The sequence below is a fragment of the Dromiciops gliroides genome, chromosome 3, assembly GCF_019393635.1.
Source record: "Dromiciops gliroides isolate mDroGli1 chromosome 3, mDroGli1.pri, whole genome shotgun sequence".
In the NCBI taxonomy this organism is placed as follows: Eukaryota; Metazoa; Chordata; class Mammalia; order Microbiotheria; family Microbiotheriidae; genus Dromiciops; species Dromiciops gliroides.
In genome coordinates this window covers 339,536,750-339,556,189 of record NC_057863.1, presented here as the reverse complement: position 1 = coordinate 339,556,189, position 19,440 = coordinate 339,536,750, and the positions used below count along the sequence as shown (strand labels likewise).

The following is a 19,440-nucleotide window of genomic DNA, read 5'->3' as shown; positions in this document are numbered from 1 at the left end:
AAGCTGGGGGAAAGGGGCTGTGACTGGGGGGTACCCGGTCTTAGTGGGTAGTGGTGAGACCTCGTAGGGTAAGAATTCTTTATTTGGGATCCTTGGACAGGTTATAGGGGATCTATGACCTTGTTGGATAGGGGGAAAATTGAGCATCTTTCTTTTTGCTAACCATTAGTTTCCTTTGTTAATCGAAGGTGTTTTACTTTCTGTGTGTAAAAGCATCATTCTAAGAAGGATCCATAGGTTTCTCCAGTCTTCCAAAGGAGTCCATGACATACAGAAAGGCTAACGGAACCTCTCTTCTAGAGGGTCATTGCCCACTCTCTGGGTCTTTGCCCACTTCAGGTCTGAGGCTCTCTCCTCTTCCTAAGCTGAGAGCTAGCGGTGGGGGAGGGCCCATTGGTCTGGATGGGAGCATGAGCACTGGCGAGGCTGTGTCGCCAGCAGCCGAATGGAAGCTGGGAAAGAGGGGGGAGGGGACAGACAGGACGGTGAGGAAGCAAACCCATCCTCCCCAGGTGGGCTGGGCATCGTCGGCAGCCCTGCTGGCTGCCCGGAGTGCCTCCTTTCCAGATGGGTGGTGGGATTTGGGGCCTGAAGGTGAGAAGGGGAAAGAGGGAAAAGGAGGGAGAGCACCCCCTGGGCCGAGGCCCAGGGAGCCCCTGACTGTTCTCATCGGGATTGTGGCTTCTTTAGGGATAATGGGGGAGGAAAGGGAGGAAATGGGGTCCTGCTCACAGGGGAGCTTTAAGTAGTGAAGGTGCCAGTGGCAGAATGGGGAGGGGAAAGAGGGGAGGATCGGGGACCACCCAGGCCACACCAGACGGATGGGCTTCAGCCTCCCCTCTGTCCTGGTACTATTTACCTCCTCCCTGGACCTTGGGATCAGAAGCTCACCCCTCCCCTGACATTTGGGCACCGCTGGGGATAAACCCAACTCTCATTGGTTGGCTGGTGTGGAGGAGGGGCGGGGAGGAGAGAAATGGGCAGAATTCGGCAGGTATGCCCTTTCTTCTCATCCCTCCCTTTCTTGGGAGGCATGTGAGGGCAGTGTATCTGTGCCCCTCAGAAGTGAGAAATCAGTACTTCCTTGGTGATGGTAGGGCCGTCCTGGGGATTTCAAATGGGCAAGGAGGTAAGGGGAGCTGCATGGGGGAGGGGAGCTAGGTGTGCCCACACCATGCCTCTGTTACCTCACCTGCATGCGCCAGCCGTAGGGGTAGTTGGTTTTGTCATTTTGCAGCTCCCCATAGCAGAATGGTGGAGACAGGGTGGGATCAGAGCTTCCATGTAGGCCCATTTGGAAGGGCATTTCTCCCTTCTATCCTGAATAGATGGATGGGCTTTCACTACAAGGCAATTGAAGCGACTCAATCTCCCTTCTCCCCTTGGAGAATGCTGGGATGGTGTTTTCTTCTCGAGCCTGCAGGGGGCAGTGGCCACCTGGAGAAAGTAGATAGAACACTGCTCTTACAAGGAAAAGGGAGGCTGGGGTTTGGGGGGAATTCTAAGCCCTCTCTGTGGACCCGAGTTTAGGATTTATGGGCCTAGGCGTGCCTTTGAGAAGGATAGCAGTGAACTAGACCCAGGCTCACTCCCACCTTCCCTAGGTGTTGGGAAGCAAAGTTGGTTTCTGCTTCTGATCCAGACTTAACCTTTTCTTGGCCAGCCTGCCCATCTCTAGCACTGACCCAGAAATCCCTGGGGTTGGGGACAAACCGGGCAGCTTTTGGGGACCAGGTTAGAAGTTGGTAACTCCTTTGCTGGAGGAGGGATCAAGCATGACTCTTCCCTGTCACTCCTATCCACCCTCCACCTCCACCAATGCCTGACCCAGAGTAACTATGTGCTTTGAGGGTTAGATTGGAACTGAAAGAAGCCTTGAATGGTGAGTGGTGGGGACTAGGTGAAGGGAACTTTTCTCAAGATGGATGGGAAAGGTAGAGCTGAAGGAGAGGAGAGAGGCACAGAGAAGTGTTATCCACCACTTTGAGGGGCACTGTCAGAGGAGAAACCCCAGCAAGCGAGGACCAAAGGATCCAGAGTCACCAGACCCTTCCCTCCCAGCCTGCCTTTCCCAGCCAGCTGGTGTCCCTTACAGCTGTTAACCAGCTGGGCTGGGACAAGGGACTTGTGTGTTACATTCAAGAGGGGCTCTCTGGGACTGACTAAGAGGGAGTGGGGAGCTGGAGGGGGGTTGGAGAATTCTTCCTGCAGCTGTCAGGTGTGTCTGGAGGGAGTCGAGTAGGGGGTGGGAGCATCTCTTAGTCCCATCTTTGAGCTGGGGGGCAGGCAGGCAGGCCAGCGGAGAGGATTGAGAAGCCTGGAGGTGTTTGTGCCATGACACTAATGGGGGGAGGTTTTGGAGGGGGGGGGGATGACAGAAGTGACCAGACAGGGTATGTGTGGCAGGGGAAGAGGATGTTTGTACAACTTGTACTGGCTAGTTTGGTGAAGGAATCTGGGGGTTGTGAGCTGAAGACAGGGTTCCCCTCTTGAGGAGGGGAAGGAGAAGTCCCCTTGTTCCCCCACCCCCACCTCATCTCTTGACTGGGCTGTCCCAGCTCTGCCTCCTGGCTGGCTGCCAATCCCCTATTTCCGTCGGGCACCAGGGCAACGGGGACACATGGGGTCTGAGCCAGGAGCCACACAACTAAGCTTGGGGGCAAAGGGGATAGAAGGGTCTCTGAGGAGCCTGCCTTGAGGGAAGGGGTGTTACCTGAAGCTTGGAGCCTGGGAAAGGGGCCATGGAGTTCTCGGCCTCAGGGCTACTCACCCATGGAACTGATTTAGTTCCTCTGGGACCTGACACTGCCCCTCCCCCCCCCCCCGTTGTCCCCACCCCCATCTAAGGGGTTGTCTGGAAGAGTGGGGGCTGGGATGGGAGGCAGGAGACAGGGGGCCTTGTGTACAGTGAGAGAAGGGGGGGCATGGGTGACTGGGAGGTCCAGAGGAAGCACACACTCTCCTCTGCCCCACCCCCCCCACATTCCCACTGCCCTCTTGGCTACAGTTCAGAGAGGTCCTTTCTCAGCCAATGCCAGAGCTACTCAGTCTGGGAGGGGAGCTACGGAGGAGTGGGGGCTGGAGCTGTGTCTACTGAGCTGGGTGGTGGGAGAGACAGAGACCCAGGGACAGCCAGCTGACCAGCTCTCTTCCCGAGAGGGCCCTGGAAGAGTGCTGGAGCAGCAAGAGGGAAGAACAGCACACCCACCCTCCTGTGAAGTGACTTCTGGAGGGGGGAATGTTGGGAGTCTTTGGTGGAGAGCCCTGGGCTTGAGAGCCAGGAGGCTCCCACATCTTGCAGCTCTCCTCAGCTCAGGGTCCTGGAGTCCCAGTGACCTCCTCACAAAGCACTTGCTTTTTTGGAGGGTGAGGGGGTCAGGGCCAGCCTCAGAGATGCTTCGCCGGTTCCCTGGTCTGGAGTTTTCCTTCCCTTTCCTGACTCGGCTTCGACTACGCCTTTACACAGTGAGTGGAGGGGACATCTGGGAAAGTGGGAGTCCTCTCCCCGATTGTATATAGCCTTTGGGTGTTGGCCAAGAAGAAAGGACTTGGAAATTCTCGGTTCCAGTGTCAGTTGGGGGGGGGATGAGGACTCTGATCTGAGGGGCTTCTTGCCCCCAAACCCCTTTTCTCCTAACCCCTCCAATCAGTATTGGTTTTCCTCAGTGGTCATGGGGGTCAGGGTTGGAGTGTGTTATTAGAAAGAGGTGGGGGTGTGTGTGGGTTTGTGTGTAGATAGGTATATATGTGTGTGTGTGTATGCATGTATATACACACACATATATAGTATGCTTTGCATGAGTATATGTACCCATAGATATATTTACATATTTCTTCTAAGATCTCATGAAAGTGTGAGTTTTCAGGGAGTGGGGATGTTCTCTTTCTTCAACAGACCCTTTTTACCCTAGAATTCTTGTCCTTTTCTCCAACACTTCCATGTAGTTTCCCTCCATTGAGATTTAGAAGTTGTTCTGGGCTGCCTTGTCCTGCTCTCCTAGCTTCATCAGGGGAGACTTGAACTGTCTTCCTTCTAAGACTTAATACAACCTTCTGCAAGAGGCTTTTCCATGTTCACCCTACTGCTGGTGCTTCTCCGAGATTACCATCCGCCTCTTGTCTAGTCATTCAGTTGTGCCTGACTCTTTGTGGCACCATATGGGGTTTTCTTGGCAAAAATTTTGGAGTGATTTGCCATTTCCTTCTCCATTGGATTAAGGCAGGCAGAGAGGTTGAGTAACTCACACAGCTAGTGAGGGTGAGCCTGAATTTGAATTCGGTCAGGTCTGACTCCAGGCCAGCTGAGCCACTTAGCTGCCTTCATTTTCTGTCTATTCTGTATCATCTTGAATAACATAGTTGTTTGCATGTTGTCTCCCCTATTACAATGTGTGCTTTTGCAGGGCAGGGATGGTGGAGTTTGTTGTTGTTGTTTGTTTTGTTTTGTTTGTTTGTTTGGGGTTTTTTGCCTTTCTTTGTATCCCCAGAGCTTAGTGTAGTGTTTGTCACATAGTAATTGATTAATTAATGCTTATTGATTGACTGATTGAAAGCAGTATCACCTTTGGCCTCTGACCAAGGTTTTGTAGTCTTTCTCAGCGGCTGCTGTCTTCCTTGATTCTAGCCTCTATCCCCAAAGAGAGCTACATTATCAGGGTCTGTGGGAACAGGGAGCCTGGGAGGGCTCTGGGTTGGGGGGGTGGTGCTGTATCTCTTAGCAGCTGGGAACACGGCAGACCTGGAGATCGGACCAGGGGAGTCTGGCTGTTCCCTAATCGCTTTGCTATGAGGAACAGACGGAGATGACGGGAACATTAGCCATCGTGGAATCAAAGAACGTAAGAGCTGAGAGTTTAGAGATTACCTAGTCAGTGCCCTGATTTGAGAGGAGAAAACTGAGGATTCTACTTGGAAATGAAGTGACTCTTCTCAGATATTTTATTGGTACCATTTGCTCTTTTATGTCAACCATTTCCCAAAGAATGACTCCCTCCCCCTCCCCCCAAAAAGAAAAACCTTTAAACAAAGCCAGCTGCTGATAGTGTTTGCAACACTCCACCCCATTAGTACCTCCTCTCTCTACTCAAAGAAGTATGTTTTATCTCTTCTCTAGATCTGAATTCAGCTGCCTTTTAGTGGTTTTCTTTTTCATATTGTATAAGTAGTTTATTTAATATGGTTTAGTATGTAATTAATGTAACATAATGTCATGCATATAATAATTTAATGCACAATATATGTAACATGTAATTTATGTATATTTTATAATTTAACATTATTTTGTACAATTATCTTAGTATTTTCTCTTATCTCTTCTGTCCTTGCTTTGGATAAGGTCATAAGATCTTGATTTTGTTTTGTTTTTTGTTTTGTTGCACTTTTTTTTTTTTTGGTGAGGCAATTGGGGTTAAGTGACTTGCCCAGGGTCACACAGCTAGTAATTGTTAAGCATCTGAGGCTGGATTTGAACTCAGGACCTCCTGAATCCAGGGCTGGTGCTCTATCCACTGCGCCACCTAGCTGCCCCTTGTTGCACTTTTTTTGATTTTGTTTTGTTTTTTTGTTTTGTAAGGTCATAAGATCTTACCATGGGTCTAAGAGTTCCTTGAATTCTTTGCTTATAACCCAATAGTTTTCCATTTTATTCATATATCATAGTTTGTTCAGCCGTTCCTCGATCAATGAATGTCTGATTTGTTTCCAGGTTTTGTTTTGTCCTGCTGTCACACAAAGGGGGTGCTGTGAAGATTTGGGTGTATGTGGGACCTTTCTGTCTTTTGATCTCCTGAGGGTACTATGTGAAATAGTGAGATAGCTGGATCAAAGAATATAAAAATTTAAAGTGACTTTCCCATCAAAGGTGCACATCAAATTAGTGGCACAAGTGGAATTAGAAGCCAAGTCTCCTTGCTGGTATTCCAAGACTCTTTATTGTATCATTTTGGGAACATTTGAAACTTCGGAGAGAGGGAACAGTGTTGGTGGGAAGGTTAGGAACTCGGGAGGTCCAGGGCTGATGGACATGGGCTGATGTTCATTCATAGAAGCACAGAAGCAATATGTTCCACATCTATAAAATGGATGTACATGATAAACTGGATATAATCATCCAGTGAGCTGATGCATGCGAAGTGCTCTGTAAACCTTAAAGTATTATATTATTTTTTTTTAAGTGAGGCAATTGGGGTTAAGTGACTTGCCCAGGGTCACACAGCTAGTGTTAAGTGTCTGAGGCTGGATTTGAACTCAGGTACTCCTGAATCCAGGGCCGGTGCTCTATCCACTGTGCCACCTAGCTGCCCCCTAAAGTATTATATTAATGTCAGTTTTCATTATTGCCAGCTGACCAGTACCTGACCGAATGGTCCAGTATTTTCTCACAGGAGCCAGGTGCTCCTTCCTGATGTATGATGTCACGGGCTGGTTTTTATCTTGGGTAGCTCGAATCATGCACAAGGTTGTGCTGATACTCTGAGATGATCGGTACTAGAGGGTTAAGCTTCCCTCCTTGTGAATACATTGGCCTTAGGGAATGGCTTGGCTTCCCCAACCTTTATTCTCACATTCCTCCATCTGGTGTGAGAAATGTCATTCTCAAAGTAGAGTAGGAAAGTGACTTAGGGGAGTACAGTTTGTATGTAGCAAAGAGATAACCCTCCTCCCACTGAAAATCAGGGACTTGCTGCATTTCTCCTGTAGGAAACTGGGAAGATCCTCTTGAATAATCAAGAACTAGGAAGGAAGTCAGTCACCTTTCCTGCTCCCACAGGCCTGGGTTAGGTCTTCCTAGGTTCTGTACGAGGAGGAAGATGCTTGAGTTTGGAAAGGTGGCAATTGATAAAAGACAAAATTAGTAGTGAGATAGTTAGAGAGTTATCCCTCTTAGGGCACTGGAAGTAGGTACTAGTGAATCAGAGTTTCTTAGCTTCTCTTGGAGGAGGAGTGGACCTAGGAAGACAGGTGAAGACACTTCTCTAGCTTGGAAGAGAAAAGGGCCCTTGTTTGCAGGTTCCTCTAGAAAGCTATTGTGTTTGGGGATGTGGAGATGAAGGGTGACATGTAGCCCTCCAGCTCCCTAGGACTGCCAACATTTAGACTTGGCTTTGCCCCTTTAGTGCCCATGTGGCATTGCCAGGTCATTTGATGAGCCAGAGGGGTTAGGGTGGGGAGAGAATCCTTAACATTTTCCCCTGCTCCTCCTTTCTTCTTCTTTTTTTTTTGGTGAGGCAATTGGGGTTAAGTGATTTGCCCAGGGTCACACAGCTAGTTAAGTGTCAAGTGTCTGAGGTCGGATTTGAACTCAGGTCCTCCTGACTCTAGGGCCAGTGCTCTATCTACTGCGCCACCTAGCTGCCCCTTCCTCCTTTCTTCTTGAGCCTTCCTTGGTCCTGATCCTTGCTCTCCTTCCCCACAGAGACTGGAAGGAAGCAGTATGCAGGCAGAGGAGGGCACTGGTTGGTTGCTTGAGCTGTTGGCTGAGGTACAGTTGCAGCAGTACTTCCTTCGTCTCCGAGATGACCTCAACATCACCCGTCTGTCCCACTTTGAATATGTCAAGAATGAAGACCTGGAGAAGATTGGCATGGGCCGACCCGGTATGTAGAGACACACTGCTCTTTGTTCTCGACCTTGGCTTGTTTTTCATTCTCTGGTCACATTCCCCACTTGCCCTCTGACCTCCTTTACCCTCAGGACTGGCTCCCCTCTATTTGCTCTTTGGTGTAGGCAAGAGATCATGATGTCTTAGAGGACAACTATTTGACTGGGAACTCAGTCAGCACTACCCTGGAGAAACTAGGTTCCTGGGCTGGCTTAATTAACCAACCGTTCAAGCACTTGTTAAGCATCCTTCTATGGGCCAGGTGCTGTATTTGGCACGAAGGATACAGTGAAGACACCTGCCTACAGGGGGCTTACATTATTTTTATTTTTTTTTGCAGGGCAATGAGGGTTAAGTGACTTGCCCAGGGCCACACACCTAGTAAGTGTCAGGTGTCTGAGACCGGATTTGAACTCAGGTCCTCCTGAATCCAGGGCCAGTGCTCTATCCACTGTGCCACCTAGCTGCCCCCATGGGCTTACATTCTAATAGGGGTTTAGAATGCCCCTTTCCTAATTTAGCATTGCCACCACCCTGGCACAGGCCCTCATCCCCTCACACCTGGAATAGCGCAGTAGCCTTCTGGTTGTTCTCCCTACCTCAGGTCTCTCCACACTCCAGTCCATGCTCTAATCAGCCATCATATTAATCTTCCAAAGGCTCAGGTCACTCCCAGTGCCCAAATCCCCCCTTCAGTTAACCCTAATGGCTCCATGTTACCTCAGAGATCAGATATAAGATCTTCTCTTTGGCTTTTAAAGCTCTTCAGAACCTGGCCCCTTCCTGCCTTTCCAATCTTCTTAGACTTTATGTGATCCAGTGACAATGGCTGCCTTGCTGTTCCTTGCACCTGATGCCCTATCCCCTGACTCCAGGCATTTCCACTGGCTTTCCCTTGTGTATGGAATGTTCTCTCTCCTAGCTCCACCTCCTGGGCCTCCCTGGTTTCCTACAAGTCCCAGCTAAAATTCTACCTTGTACAGGATTCCTTTCTCCATCCCTATAAAAATGCCCCCCTGTTGATTACTGCCAATTTTGTGTATATCTTGTTTGTCCATAGGTGTTTGCATGGTATGTGTCTACCATTAGACAACCGGCCTCTTGGGGCTGTTTTTTGCCTCTCTTTGCATCCCTAGTGCTTTAGTACAGTGCCTGGCTTATAATAGGCACTTAATAAATGTTTATTGACTTGGCTAAGGGAGACAGCCCATCTGCTTGCGGTGAGGTCCTTATAGATAAAAGAGTCACAAAATTGGGAGAGTCTTTAGAGGTCATGATGACCAGCCCCTACTTATGCAGGTACATGACTGAGTATAACTGATTTATAGTAGCCTTGGGTTAATAGGATATCTCGGGTCAGATGGCTGGAGTCAAACCATCCAGTAGTTCTGGCTGCAGAAACAATCTCATTGTCACCCAAGAGATGAGGAGATATATGTGTTTAAATCACATCCCATCACAGGATCATCCAGCTTGCATTTCTTAGGGAAAGAAACCCATTCTCTCCCAAGGAAGCAGGTTCTCCTCTGGGTCAGCTTTCATTGTTAGGATGTCTATCCTTACTTCAAGTTGAGGTATGCTGCTCTACAACCCCCCCAACTCCTTGTCCTATCTCTGTCCTCTTGCGTCAGATTACTGCTTTTTGTAGCCTTAGTGTTCAGCACTGTGTCTGGTACATTGTCGAGTCATTTTCAGTTGTGTCTGACTTTTCATGATCCCATTTGGGGTCTTCTTTGGCAAAGATACTGGATCGGTTTGTCATTTCCTTCTCTGACTCATTTTACATATGAGAAAACTAAGGCAAACACCGTTAAATGACTTGCCCAGGGTCACATGGCTAGTAAGTGTCTGAGGCCAGATTTGAACTCAGGAAAAGGAATTTTCTTGACTCTAGGCCTGGCACTCTATCTGCTTTCCCTCATAGTAGTTGTTTAATAAATTGAATTGAATCAAAGAAACTAAATTTAATCCCTCTTTCACATAAGGACCTTCCAGAGTTATTGCACCAAGCTTGGTCCCTTTGCACATAGTATGTGTCTTTGGTTGGTTTGTGGTGAATGTGCTTGCTGTGCAAAACTAAAAACTCAGTGTCAAACATATGTGTTGTCCAGAATGGAGTGGTTTTGTCAATTAAAATATATGGTTTGCATTCCCTAAGATTCATTAGCCTATTTCATACTCTGCCTTTTTCAAGTGTGTTATAATCATACCTTTCTTTGATTCAAGCTCTTAAACGGCTTTATGTATGTGTGTGTGTGATGTGTGTAGGGGTGTAGGTGTGTGTGTGTGTGTGTGTGTGTGTGTGTGTAGTGTATAGTGTGTAGGTGTGTCTAGGGTTTGGGAAGGGTGGGAGCAAAGAACTGCTATGTGATTGAGGCTGACTCTCAAGAAGGAAGGGAAAGGATAGCCAATTGGTAATCCTTCAATCTGACAGTAGCAGATTCTGGGAAGAGGACATGTTGGCTTCTAGTGTGAGTGCCAAAGAAAATCAGTCCACGTGCTTTGCTTGGCATATGTGCAGGGGGTCACTGAGCCCTTGCTGTAGGTGATTGAGCTGAAGGTGCATCATCCTCAGGATATACCCCAGGAGGGAGATTTTAAAATATATATATTTTCCTAATTAGTTGTTTTTAAAATAATTTACTTCTTTGTCTTAAAAGTGAAGTGAAATGGGGCAGCTAGGTGGCACAGTGGATAGAGCACCGGCCTTGGAGTCAGGAGTACCTGAGTTCAAATCTGGCCTCAGACACTTAACACTTACTAGCTGTGTGACCTTGGACAAGTCACTTAACCCCAACTGCCTCACTTAAAAAAAAAAGTGAAGTGAAATCTGAAACTTGATTAAACAGATTTAATTGACATTATGGTATTATTGTTATTATTAAGTGAGGCAGCATGGGGTAGTAGATTGAGTACTAATAGTTAAGTCAGGAGGCCTAGGTTCTAATTCTGATTCTTCTTACTAGCTGGATGACTTTGGCCAAATCACATAGCCTATCTGTCTCCTGTTCTTTAAACACATACCTTCTTTTTATTGTTAGTTTTTGATTTTATGTAATTTTAGTTTCTGAATATATTCCCTCTCACTGCCCTACCCATTGAACCATGCCTTATAACAGAGATTTTTTAAAAGGGGTTAAAAAAGTCCAATCAATAAGTTAATTTTGTCTGACAGCATATTCACTATCCCACACTCATGGTCCCCCACTTCTGCAGATCAGAGACAGAGGTGCATTTTCTCAGTTTTTCTCTGGAGCTAATCTTGGTTATTATAATTTCAAAGTGCTTCATCTTTTGGTTCTTTCTGTTACATGTTCTTGTCTATTTTCCTCTCATATAAAATTATTGGTTATTCTACCACCATTTTCTATACCATTTTTATAAAACAAGACAGCTCCCAAGGGGAAATCACTGAGATCCCTGGGCCCACATCATCTCTTTTTTTTTTTTTTTTTGGTGGGGCAATTGGGGTTAAGTGACTTGCCCAGGGTCACACAGCTAGTAAGTGTTAAGTGTCTGAGGCCGGATTTGAACTCAGGTCCTCCTGAATCCAGGGCCGGTGCTCTATCCACTGCGCCACCTAGCTGCCCCCCACATCATCTCTTAAAGGATTTTCAGTAGTTCCACTGTGGTCCTTGAGGTGAAAGTCCCAGTCTACTCCTTGTCCAATCCTTTCTTTTACTATATTTTGGTTATGCATAGCAATATTTTTGTGGGATATGAAGCCTAAAGACCTTACTAATCTCACCTTGCTGTTGGGTAAGGTAGAGAGAAGGGGTAGAGGAAATCAATTCTCCTTCCCTCCTTCCCCACCCCTTGGGGTGTCTTTGTCCTCTGACACTTGTGTCGACTCCTTGCAGGTCAGCGGCGGCTGTGGGAGGCCGTGAAACGAAGGAAAGCTATGTGTAAGCGGAAGTCCTGGATGAGCAAGGTGAGTGGATTGGACTGTGGCATTGGAGGGGGTGGGGGTGGGGGTGGGGGAGGAGAGTCCTTAGCGGAAATCTCATTCTTTCTTCATCCCAATGGCAAGAGTCAGTCGATCAAGTACAGCAGGAACCATATGACCCCAGGGTAGACCTTTTGCGTTCTCACCTTCAATTCTCACCCTCAATTCACCATTCTCACCCTCAATTTCAGGAATCTAGGGAGTTTTCACTGTAATGTTTTTCTTAAAAACAGCTTCTTTCCTTTTTTTTTTTTTTTTTGTGTGCCTTTATTCTTGTCTAGTCCCTGAGGTATCTTCTGTCTTAAGTAAATGTATCCCCTTAACTACTTCCTCCCCAACTCCCCCCCAGCCCCCCTCCGGCTGCCATCTTAGCTGAACTTAGAATTCATTCATTCTTTGGCCTTTTGCTTGTTGTCCTAAAAGACAGTGAGAAAGGAAATTTGTGTAGGCCTGTGTTCTGCTATTAGAACATTCTCTGGCCTTCCCTCCCTATCTCTGTCCTGTGGGCCCTGTCCCAGGGGGTAAGGGTGGCATCGGGGGTGCTTTTCCTGGATTTGGCAACAGCAATTTCCTGGATGGCCCTGCAGCAAAGGACCCACTTGAGAGCCTGATAAGGGGCAGCTGCACCAGGCCACGTGGTCTCCTTTGGTGGATGCTGCCCTGGCTTTCTGCCCAGACTGAAGGGAGAAGGGAGGGGGTTGAGGAGAGAAATGAGAAGAATAGAGGAGGAGAGAAGATTGTGTGAAAAGGGAAGTAGTGAGGACTAGGCCTAAACCCTGGACTAAAGAGGAGCCAGAACCCAGGAGTAAGGCAGGTGCCATCCTCCGTTCTTGGATCTGAGTGGTTTTAGTGTTGGTGGCCTTGCCAGTCCCAAGGAGGCCTTACTGGGCCAATGTGGGATGGGAGCTAATGGGAGGATGACGGGGTGGACTGTTGCAGAGGGAGGCACTCTGCAGGCCTGAACCTTGGGGTGCACCAGCTGGGCTAACTCAGGAGCAAGAAGGGCTATGTTGCCGGGATTCCATTTTATTTTTTTTTTGGCGGGGGTGGGGGGGTGGGGTATAATTTTTTCTTTCCCTGGTTAGTCCTTGTAGATTCAGTCCTCAGATACCTTTAGCCTGGCCCCTCCCTTTCTTCCTTTCCTAAACCTGTTTCTTTTTGTTTTCTTCTCTGAGTCTCTCAGCTCCAAGATACCATATCAGCCCTAATAGGCCATCCTGAGTGTTTGAAACACTGCATTCCCCCCATACCCGAGCGTGCGAGCGCACACACATTCTTTCTCTTCTCTCTCTCACACTCACTCACACACACACACACTCCCAACCTCCAAAACTAAAATTATCTTCTCCCCTGGGCAGGACAGGGGACGGAGTGACTCCCTGGGGAGGGGGCTGGAGATAGGCAGCACCAAGTGGCTATTGGAGGGAAGGAGCCAAAGCTAAAATTAGAAGGGGAGGTAGGGAGGGCCCCTCACTGCTTGAGAAGGGGTTAGGGTCAAGGGAGGCCCCTGCATCTTTCCTGGCTCTGATTCCTTGCTGGGATGGCATAAACAAGTAGCTGCAGACAGTAGACAACTCAGTGCCTGCTAAGTGGCCAGGGAAGAGCAGAGAGCTGCTCTGGACAGCCTGGCCCATTCCATTAACTCCCTTCCCCCTTTATCCCCATGCCCAGCTGAGGCCCTACATTCCGTAAGGAGTCCTGATGCAGCCAGCTCTAACACGGAGCCATGCTCCAGCTTCGGTCCAGACCACACGCTCTTGCTTCTCCCTGACTCTCTTTTTTCCCGTCCTCCAGGTGTTCAGTGGCAAGCGCTTAGATGCAGAATTCTCCACTCCCCAGTCACAGAATACCTTCAGAAAGACATCACCCATCCCAGGGGTCTCCGCTGGGGAGGGGTCGCTGCAGAGCCTTACTTGTCTCATTGGGGAGAAAGACCTGAGCTTGTTCGAGAAGCTAGGAGATGGTTCTTTTGGAGTTGTACGGAGAGGGGAGTGGGATGCTCCTTCCGGGAAGAAGGTGAGCTGGGTTTATCTTCTGCATTTCCTGGGAGGATCAGAGAAGAGAGGAAAAGAATGAGAACAGAGGGGTTTGAACTTGGGGTCCATGCACTTGGATGGGAAAAAAATATCATTATTTCAATGTAATTCATTTCTTTTGTAATCTGTGCATTTTATGTGTTTAACGACATTATTCCAAGAAGAGGTCTATAGGCTTACAGACTGTAGAGGATTCCATCACATACACAAAAGTTAAGAACCTTTGAATTAAGGGGCAGCTGGGTGGTGCAGTGGATAGAGCACTGGCTCTGGAGTCAGAAGGACTTGAGTTCAAATCTGGACTCAGACACTTCCTAGCTGTGTGACCCTGGGCAAGTCACTTAACTTCAATTGCCTTAAAAAAAAAATAACCTCTTGGTTATACCCAGGGTCAAGCAGGGATGATAGAGGTCCCTGAGCTGGGAGTTGAGAGCAGGATTATCCACATGGTGACTCTCTCCATCCCTTTCTCTGAAGAGAGTATATGTATTTGCCTTTTCTCTTCTGCACACCACTGGATTGGGGAAAATCAGGAAATGGTGACTTTGGGGGCCTGTGCTGAGATTTAACTAGACAAGAAATGACTGTAAGGCTGATGGCCACCCAGGATTGTTCATGACTATTGCCTTCCCTGAGGCCCATGTCCCAGCTCTCCGTGATCCCTCTGTCTCGGACAGGTGAGTGTGGCAGTCAAATGCCTGAAGCCTGATGTCCTGAGCCAGCCTGAGGCCATGGACGACTTCATCCGGGAGGTCAATGCTATGCACTCCTTGGACCATCGGAACCTAATCCGTCTCTATGGGGTGGTCCTCACCCCACCCATGAAAATGGTGAGTGGGGCCTGGTGGGCACGGGAGAGGAGAAACATGGGCCAGAGAAGAAAAAGAGGCTCTCCCTCCCCCATGAAAATGCTGCAGATTTTATAGTAGGGGGTGGGGAGAACGAGGAAAAAGTAGAACAGTCTGACATTCATTCCATCTTCCAGAATGATATAGTATATAATTCCAAGGAACCCGCTGGATTTTCACCTTTGATGAATCTCTGAATTTCTCTGTATGACTCTCCCACAGCCCTTTTGGAGGCAGAGATATGTCCCCCGAAGCCTCCGTGGGAGTTCTGAGGCCTTGATTTTGCAATCTCAGAGTTTCTAATCTAAACCTTCCTGAACTTGCTGAATGAATGAATGAATGAATGAATGAATGAATGAATGAATGAGTGAGTGAGTGAGTGAGTGAATGAATGAACCAACATTTATTAAGCAGCTATTATCTGCCAGGTATTGTAGTAAGTTTGGTAGCTATAAATACAAAAGATGAAATAACCTCTAACTTCAAGAAGCTTACATTCTAATTAAGAAAAGCTCTGAGCAGGCCTGGGTGGGTAGCCTTTGAGGCCGAGGGGATGGGGCCAGACTTCAAGCTGGAAGGGACCTCGGAAGTCAGCTAATCTCTCTATAGTCTAGTCCATCCAACTCATTTTATAGCTGAGGAAACTGAGACTGGAGTGTCAGGACAGTTTTGGAAAATGACTGAGGAGGATAGATCATCAGGGAGTCCTTGCTGGGGGTGGGGGATAGGAGGGAGGGGTTCAGATGGCTCTGGGGTCGTGGCTGGCAGTCTTTCTCTGACTCACCCTTCCCCTGGCTCCTGGGCCACTCCAGGTCACAGAGCTCGCTCCCCTGGGATCTCTGCTGGACCGTCTGCGCAAGCACCAGGGCCACTTCCTCCTGGGGACCCTGAGCCGCTACGCTGTGCAGGTGGCCGAGGGGATGGGATATTTAGAGGCCAAACGTTTCATTCACCGAGACCTGGCCGCCCGGAACCTGCTGCTGGCCACCCGAGACCTGGTCAAGATCGGGGACTTTGGATTGATGAGGGCCCTGCCCCAGAATGACGACCATTATGTCATGCAAGAGCACCGGAAGGTTCCCTTTGCCTGGTGAGGGAGGGAGCTGTGCTTCCCCACCCCCTTTCTGCTCCCCCGTTACGGCCCTTGGTCCTGCTTGGTTGGTCTTGGTGCCTCTCTGAGATTGTCCTGCCCACCTTTCCCTGCTTGCCTTTCTAGGCAGCCAGGTGGCATAGGAGATAGAGTGCTGGACTTGGAAGTAGGAAGACCTCATTTTGAATCTTGCCTCAGATACTTACTAGCTCTGACCCTGGGCAAGTCACTTAACTGTTCTCAGCCTCAGTTTCCTACATATGTAAAATGGATGAATCATAGCATCTACCTCGTGGGGCTATTAGACTCCAATGAGATAATGCATGTAAAGCACTTTGCAAAACTTAAAGTATAATATAAATGCTGGCTATAAGAATAATTATATATTATATTTAATATATTGATATATAAAGTATAATTCTTTTTTCCACTTTACATACCCTCTGCCAAGTCCCAGCCCTGTACCTACCCTGGATTGCCTTGATCTGATCCCTGTCCTGCCTTACTCTTCCTAATCTAGAGTAGCAACGTTCCCAAGTAATCATTTGCCCATCCTGGGGCCTCTGGTATCCAGAGGGGGCCATAGGAACTTGACCTCCTTAGTCTGGAGTAGGATTCCAGCCCCACCTCTGTCCTTAAGAGATACAGCATCAGGGATGCTTCATATAGTACTTAAAATTGCTGGGCTAATATCCTCAGGGTGTCTTCTTGGGTTTCCACATTGTGGGTTCTCTTCCCCCACAAAAAACAATGAAGGTTTCAGGATACTGCACCTAGGGCCCACTCAGCCCCCAGAGGACTTCTCCTGAAGGGTCTCTAGTGGGTTGGGTGTGAGGTCAAAACAGTTGTGGTTCTTCAGGCTTTTTTCAGCTTTTTTCTCTACAGTGATATGCCAAGCCCCAGGATCTTGCCCCTGGCCCTCACAACTAAAAATTTAGCTGTCCTTTGCCTGTAGCCCTTTGACCCCTTCCTTCCTGAAATCTGAATGACCTCCCCCCTACCTTTGAATATAGGCCTTTTGGCTTATCTTCCCCACCCTCTGGAGTCTTGGTTCAAAAAGACCAGCAGGTCTGCTCACTTTTCCTCTCTGGTGACTTTTTCACACCTTCCACCAGGTGTGCCCCAGAGAGCCTGAAGACCCGGACTTTCTCCCATGCCAGCGACACCTGGATGTTTGGAGTGACCCTGTGGGAGATGTTTACCTATGGCCAAGAGCCCTGGATTGGCCTCAATGGAAGCCAGGTGAGAGTCTGAATTGATTGTGTTCCCTTTTGCCTTCTTGCCTTCACAAAATGGACCTGGAACAATCTTTCCAGTTAGCTGGATTCCTTGTCTAGTCTCGTAGGGATGAATGCCTGGATACTGAGTGAGAGGGGATTGAGGAATGGACTTCAGATTCATTGGCAGGGGACAACTTTTACATAATCAGTAAATGTTAATTCTCCAGTCACTTTGCTAAGTGCTGGGGATATAAACAGAGGCAAAAGACTGTCCCTGCCCTCAAGGAACTCACAGTTTAACGGGGGAGATGACCGACAGATTATACAAAGCCAGCTATATCCAGGATAAGTAGGAAAGTGAAGGCACTGCAGTTGAGAAGCTAGGTCCATATTTGCTGTCCTCCCTTCCCACCTGTTCACTCTTTATGCCTGAGTGACCTTAGTCTTCAGGTAGGGATTGCTGATGATGAGAAGATGAGGAACAGGAAGTTGTATTGGGCTACTTCTCCCAAGTCCTATGCTTAGAGCTTGTGCCTGGATTTCCTCTGGCCCCAGAGATAGGTTTCACTTCACTGAAGCAGGGAGTGATCAAGTTAACCTTTTGTTCTTTCTTTCTTTCTTTTTTTTTGTTTGTTTTTGGTGGGGCAATGGGGGTTAAGTGACTTGCCCAGGGTCACACAGCTGGTAAGTGTCAAGTGTCCTGAGGCCGGATTTGAACTCAGGTACTCCTGATCCTGGGCCTGTACTTATCCACTGCGCCACCTAGCTGCCCCCAAGTTAACCTTTTGTTGGGAGAAGGGATGGAGGGCCTGGAAGGAGGAGGGGGTCTCTAGTTGCACACAGACCTTTCCCTTCCCCCCCTCAGATCTTGCACAAGATTGACAAGGAGGGAGAGAGGGCATGCCTCGACCCGAAAGACTGTCCCCGGGATATATACAATGTCCATGGTCCAGTGCTGGGCCCACAAAACCCGAGGACAGGACCTACCTTTGTAGCCTTGCGAGACTTCTTACTGGAGGTAAGGGGCATGGGAGACCGGAATCTGACCCTGGGACAAGAGGAGCTGAGGATGCATTGGGAACCCTGGCGGGGCTGGGGGAGGAGGCTGGTGCTGGGGTGATGTTCTCTGCTGTGGGCATAAAGGAAGGCCGAGGGGTGGAATTGACCCGTTCTTGACCACTGTCCCACAGGCTCAGCCCACAGACATGAGGGCCCTTCAGGACTTTGAGGAGCCAGACAAACTGCGAATCCAGATGAATGATGTCATCACAGTCATCGAGGGAAGGTATGGGTCGGGATGGTCCCTGGACCGCATTTGGGTGGATCTGGGCATGTTTTTGGAGGCTAGTAGAGAGTCGGCTCTGCTCCTGGGCTGAGCTTTGTGTGAAGGGAAGAGAGGACTGAGGACTCGATGAAATCTCAGCCTCCATAGTCCTTATCTGGGCTAGATGCTGAAGGGTCAGAAGAGGCAGGGTACAAACCCAGAGGCCAAGGCACCTGAATTATCCTCTTTAAAACTTCATCATTCATTACATAGAGAAGTTCATAGATCTAGTCAGAAGGAATCTCAGAAGCCAGCCAGGTCAACCCTCCCATTTGACAGATGAGGAAACTGAGGCAAACAGGGTGAAGTGACTTGCCCAGGGTCACACAGCTAGGAAGTATCTGAGACCAGATTTGAACTCAGGAAGGTGAGTCACAATGCTTAATGCCTGTGTGAACTTAGCCGAAGTCACAGAAACTCTGTAGCCTGCTGTTTCCTTAACTGCACAATGAGAGGATTACTTTTTAGCCTCACCATAGACCCCATGATGGGGCAGCTAGGTAGTGCAGTGGATAGATTACCAGGCCTGGAGTCAGGAAGACTCATTTTGCATCAAATCTGGCCTGAGACACTTCCTAGCTGTGTGACTGTGGGCAAGTCACTTCATCCGGTTTGCCTCAAGTTTCCTTATCCGTAAGGCCTCTAGGATCCCTATGAGCCTGTGACTTACCTCTGACACTTAAACCCAAGGAGTTTAGACCCCTCCTAACCTGCACACAGAAGTCGACAAATCCCTTACTGGTAACATCTCTCACAGCTGGCCTCTACCTGATCCCTTTCTATTGATTCCCACTGATCTCACAGATCTTTCTGCTCATCAGTTTCCTGAATGATCTGTCTCACCCCTTCTTCCCCCAATACAACTAGAACACTTAATTTCTTTCTCTTTTTTTGTTTTGTTTTGGGTTTTTTTTGGTGAGGCAATTGGGGTTAAGTGACTTGCCCAGGGTCACACAGCTAGTAAGTGTCTGAGGCAGGATTTGAACTCAGGTCCTCCTGACTCCAGGGCCGGTGCTCTATCCACTGCGCCACCTAGCTGCTCCTGCTTTCTCTTTTAATTCTCACAGTCCCACACATATAAATCCATCTGACACCTCTCTGATTCCCCCATTCCTATGCCCTCTCAATGAACAGATCAGACTCTACCAACTCTTCCACCGCCCACACACCCCTACTTCACCAGTCCCCACCCCTCCAGCTTCCAGGAGGGGCCCTCCCTAGCCCTGACCCTGGGTTACTGCCACAGCTCCACCCCCCACGTGCCTCTGCCTCCAGGTACCTCCTGAGTCACTGGCTTCTCTTCCCTCCAGCCCCAGCAATGCAGGCATACTTACCAAAGGAGAAGGCCCCACCTGCTGTTATCTGATACCTTGGAA

The 19,440-nt window shown here is 48.6% G+C and overlaps 1 protein-coding gene across 1 annotated transcript in view; it reads left to right on the top strand.

Annotated features, from left to right (window-relative positions):
- Nucleotides 1-2,870: 2,870 nt before the first annotated feature.
- Nucleotides 2,871-19,440, top strand: part of TNK2 (tyrosine kinase non receptor 2) — a 34,077-nt gene continuing 17,507 nt past the window's right edge. Inside the window, 11 exon segments of the mRNA XM_043992884.1 lie at nt 2,871-3,465; nt 7,415-7,595; nt 11,461-11,531; nt 13,341-13,562; nt 14,260-14,412; nt 15,243-15,520; nt 16,636-16,762; nt 17,606-17,683; nt 17,685-17,708; nt 17,711-17,758; nt 17,931-18,025. Of these exon segments, the coding sequence (XP_043848819.1) occupies nt 2,875-3,465; nt 7,415-7,595; nt 11,461-11,531; nt 13,341-13,562; nt 14,260-14,412; nt 15,243-15,520; nt 16,636-16,762; nt 17,606-17,683; nt 17,685-17,708; nt 17,711-17,758; nt 17,931-18,025 (1,868 nt within the window). The 5' untranslated portion in view covers nt 2,871-2,874.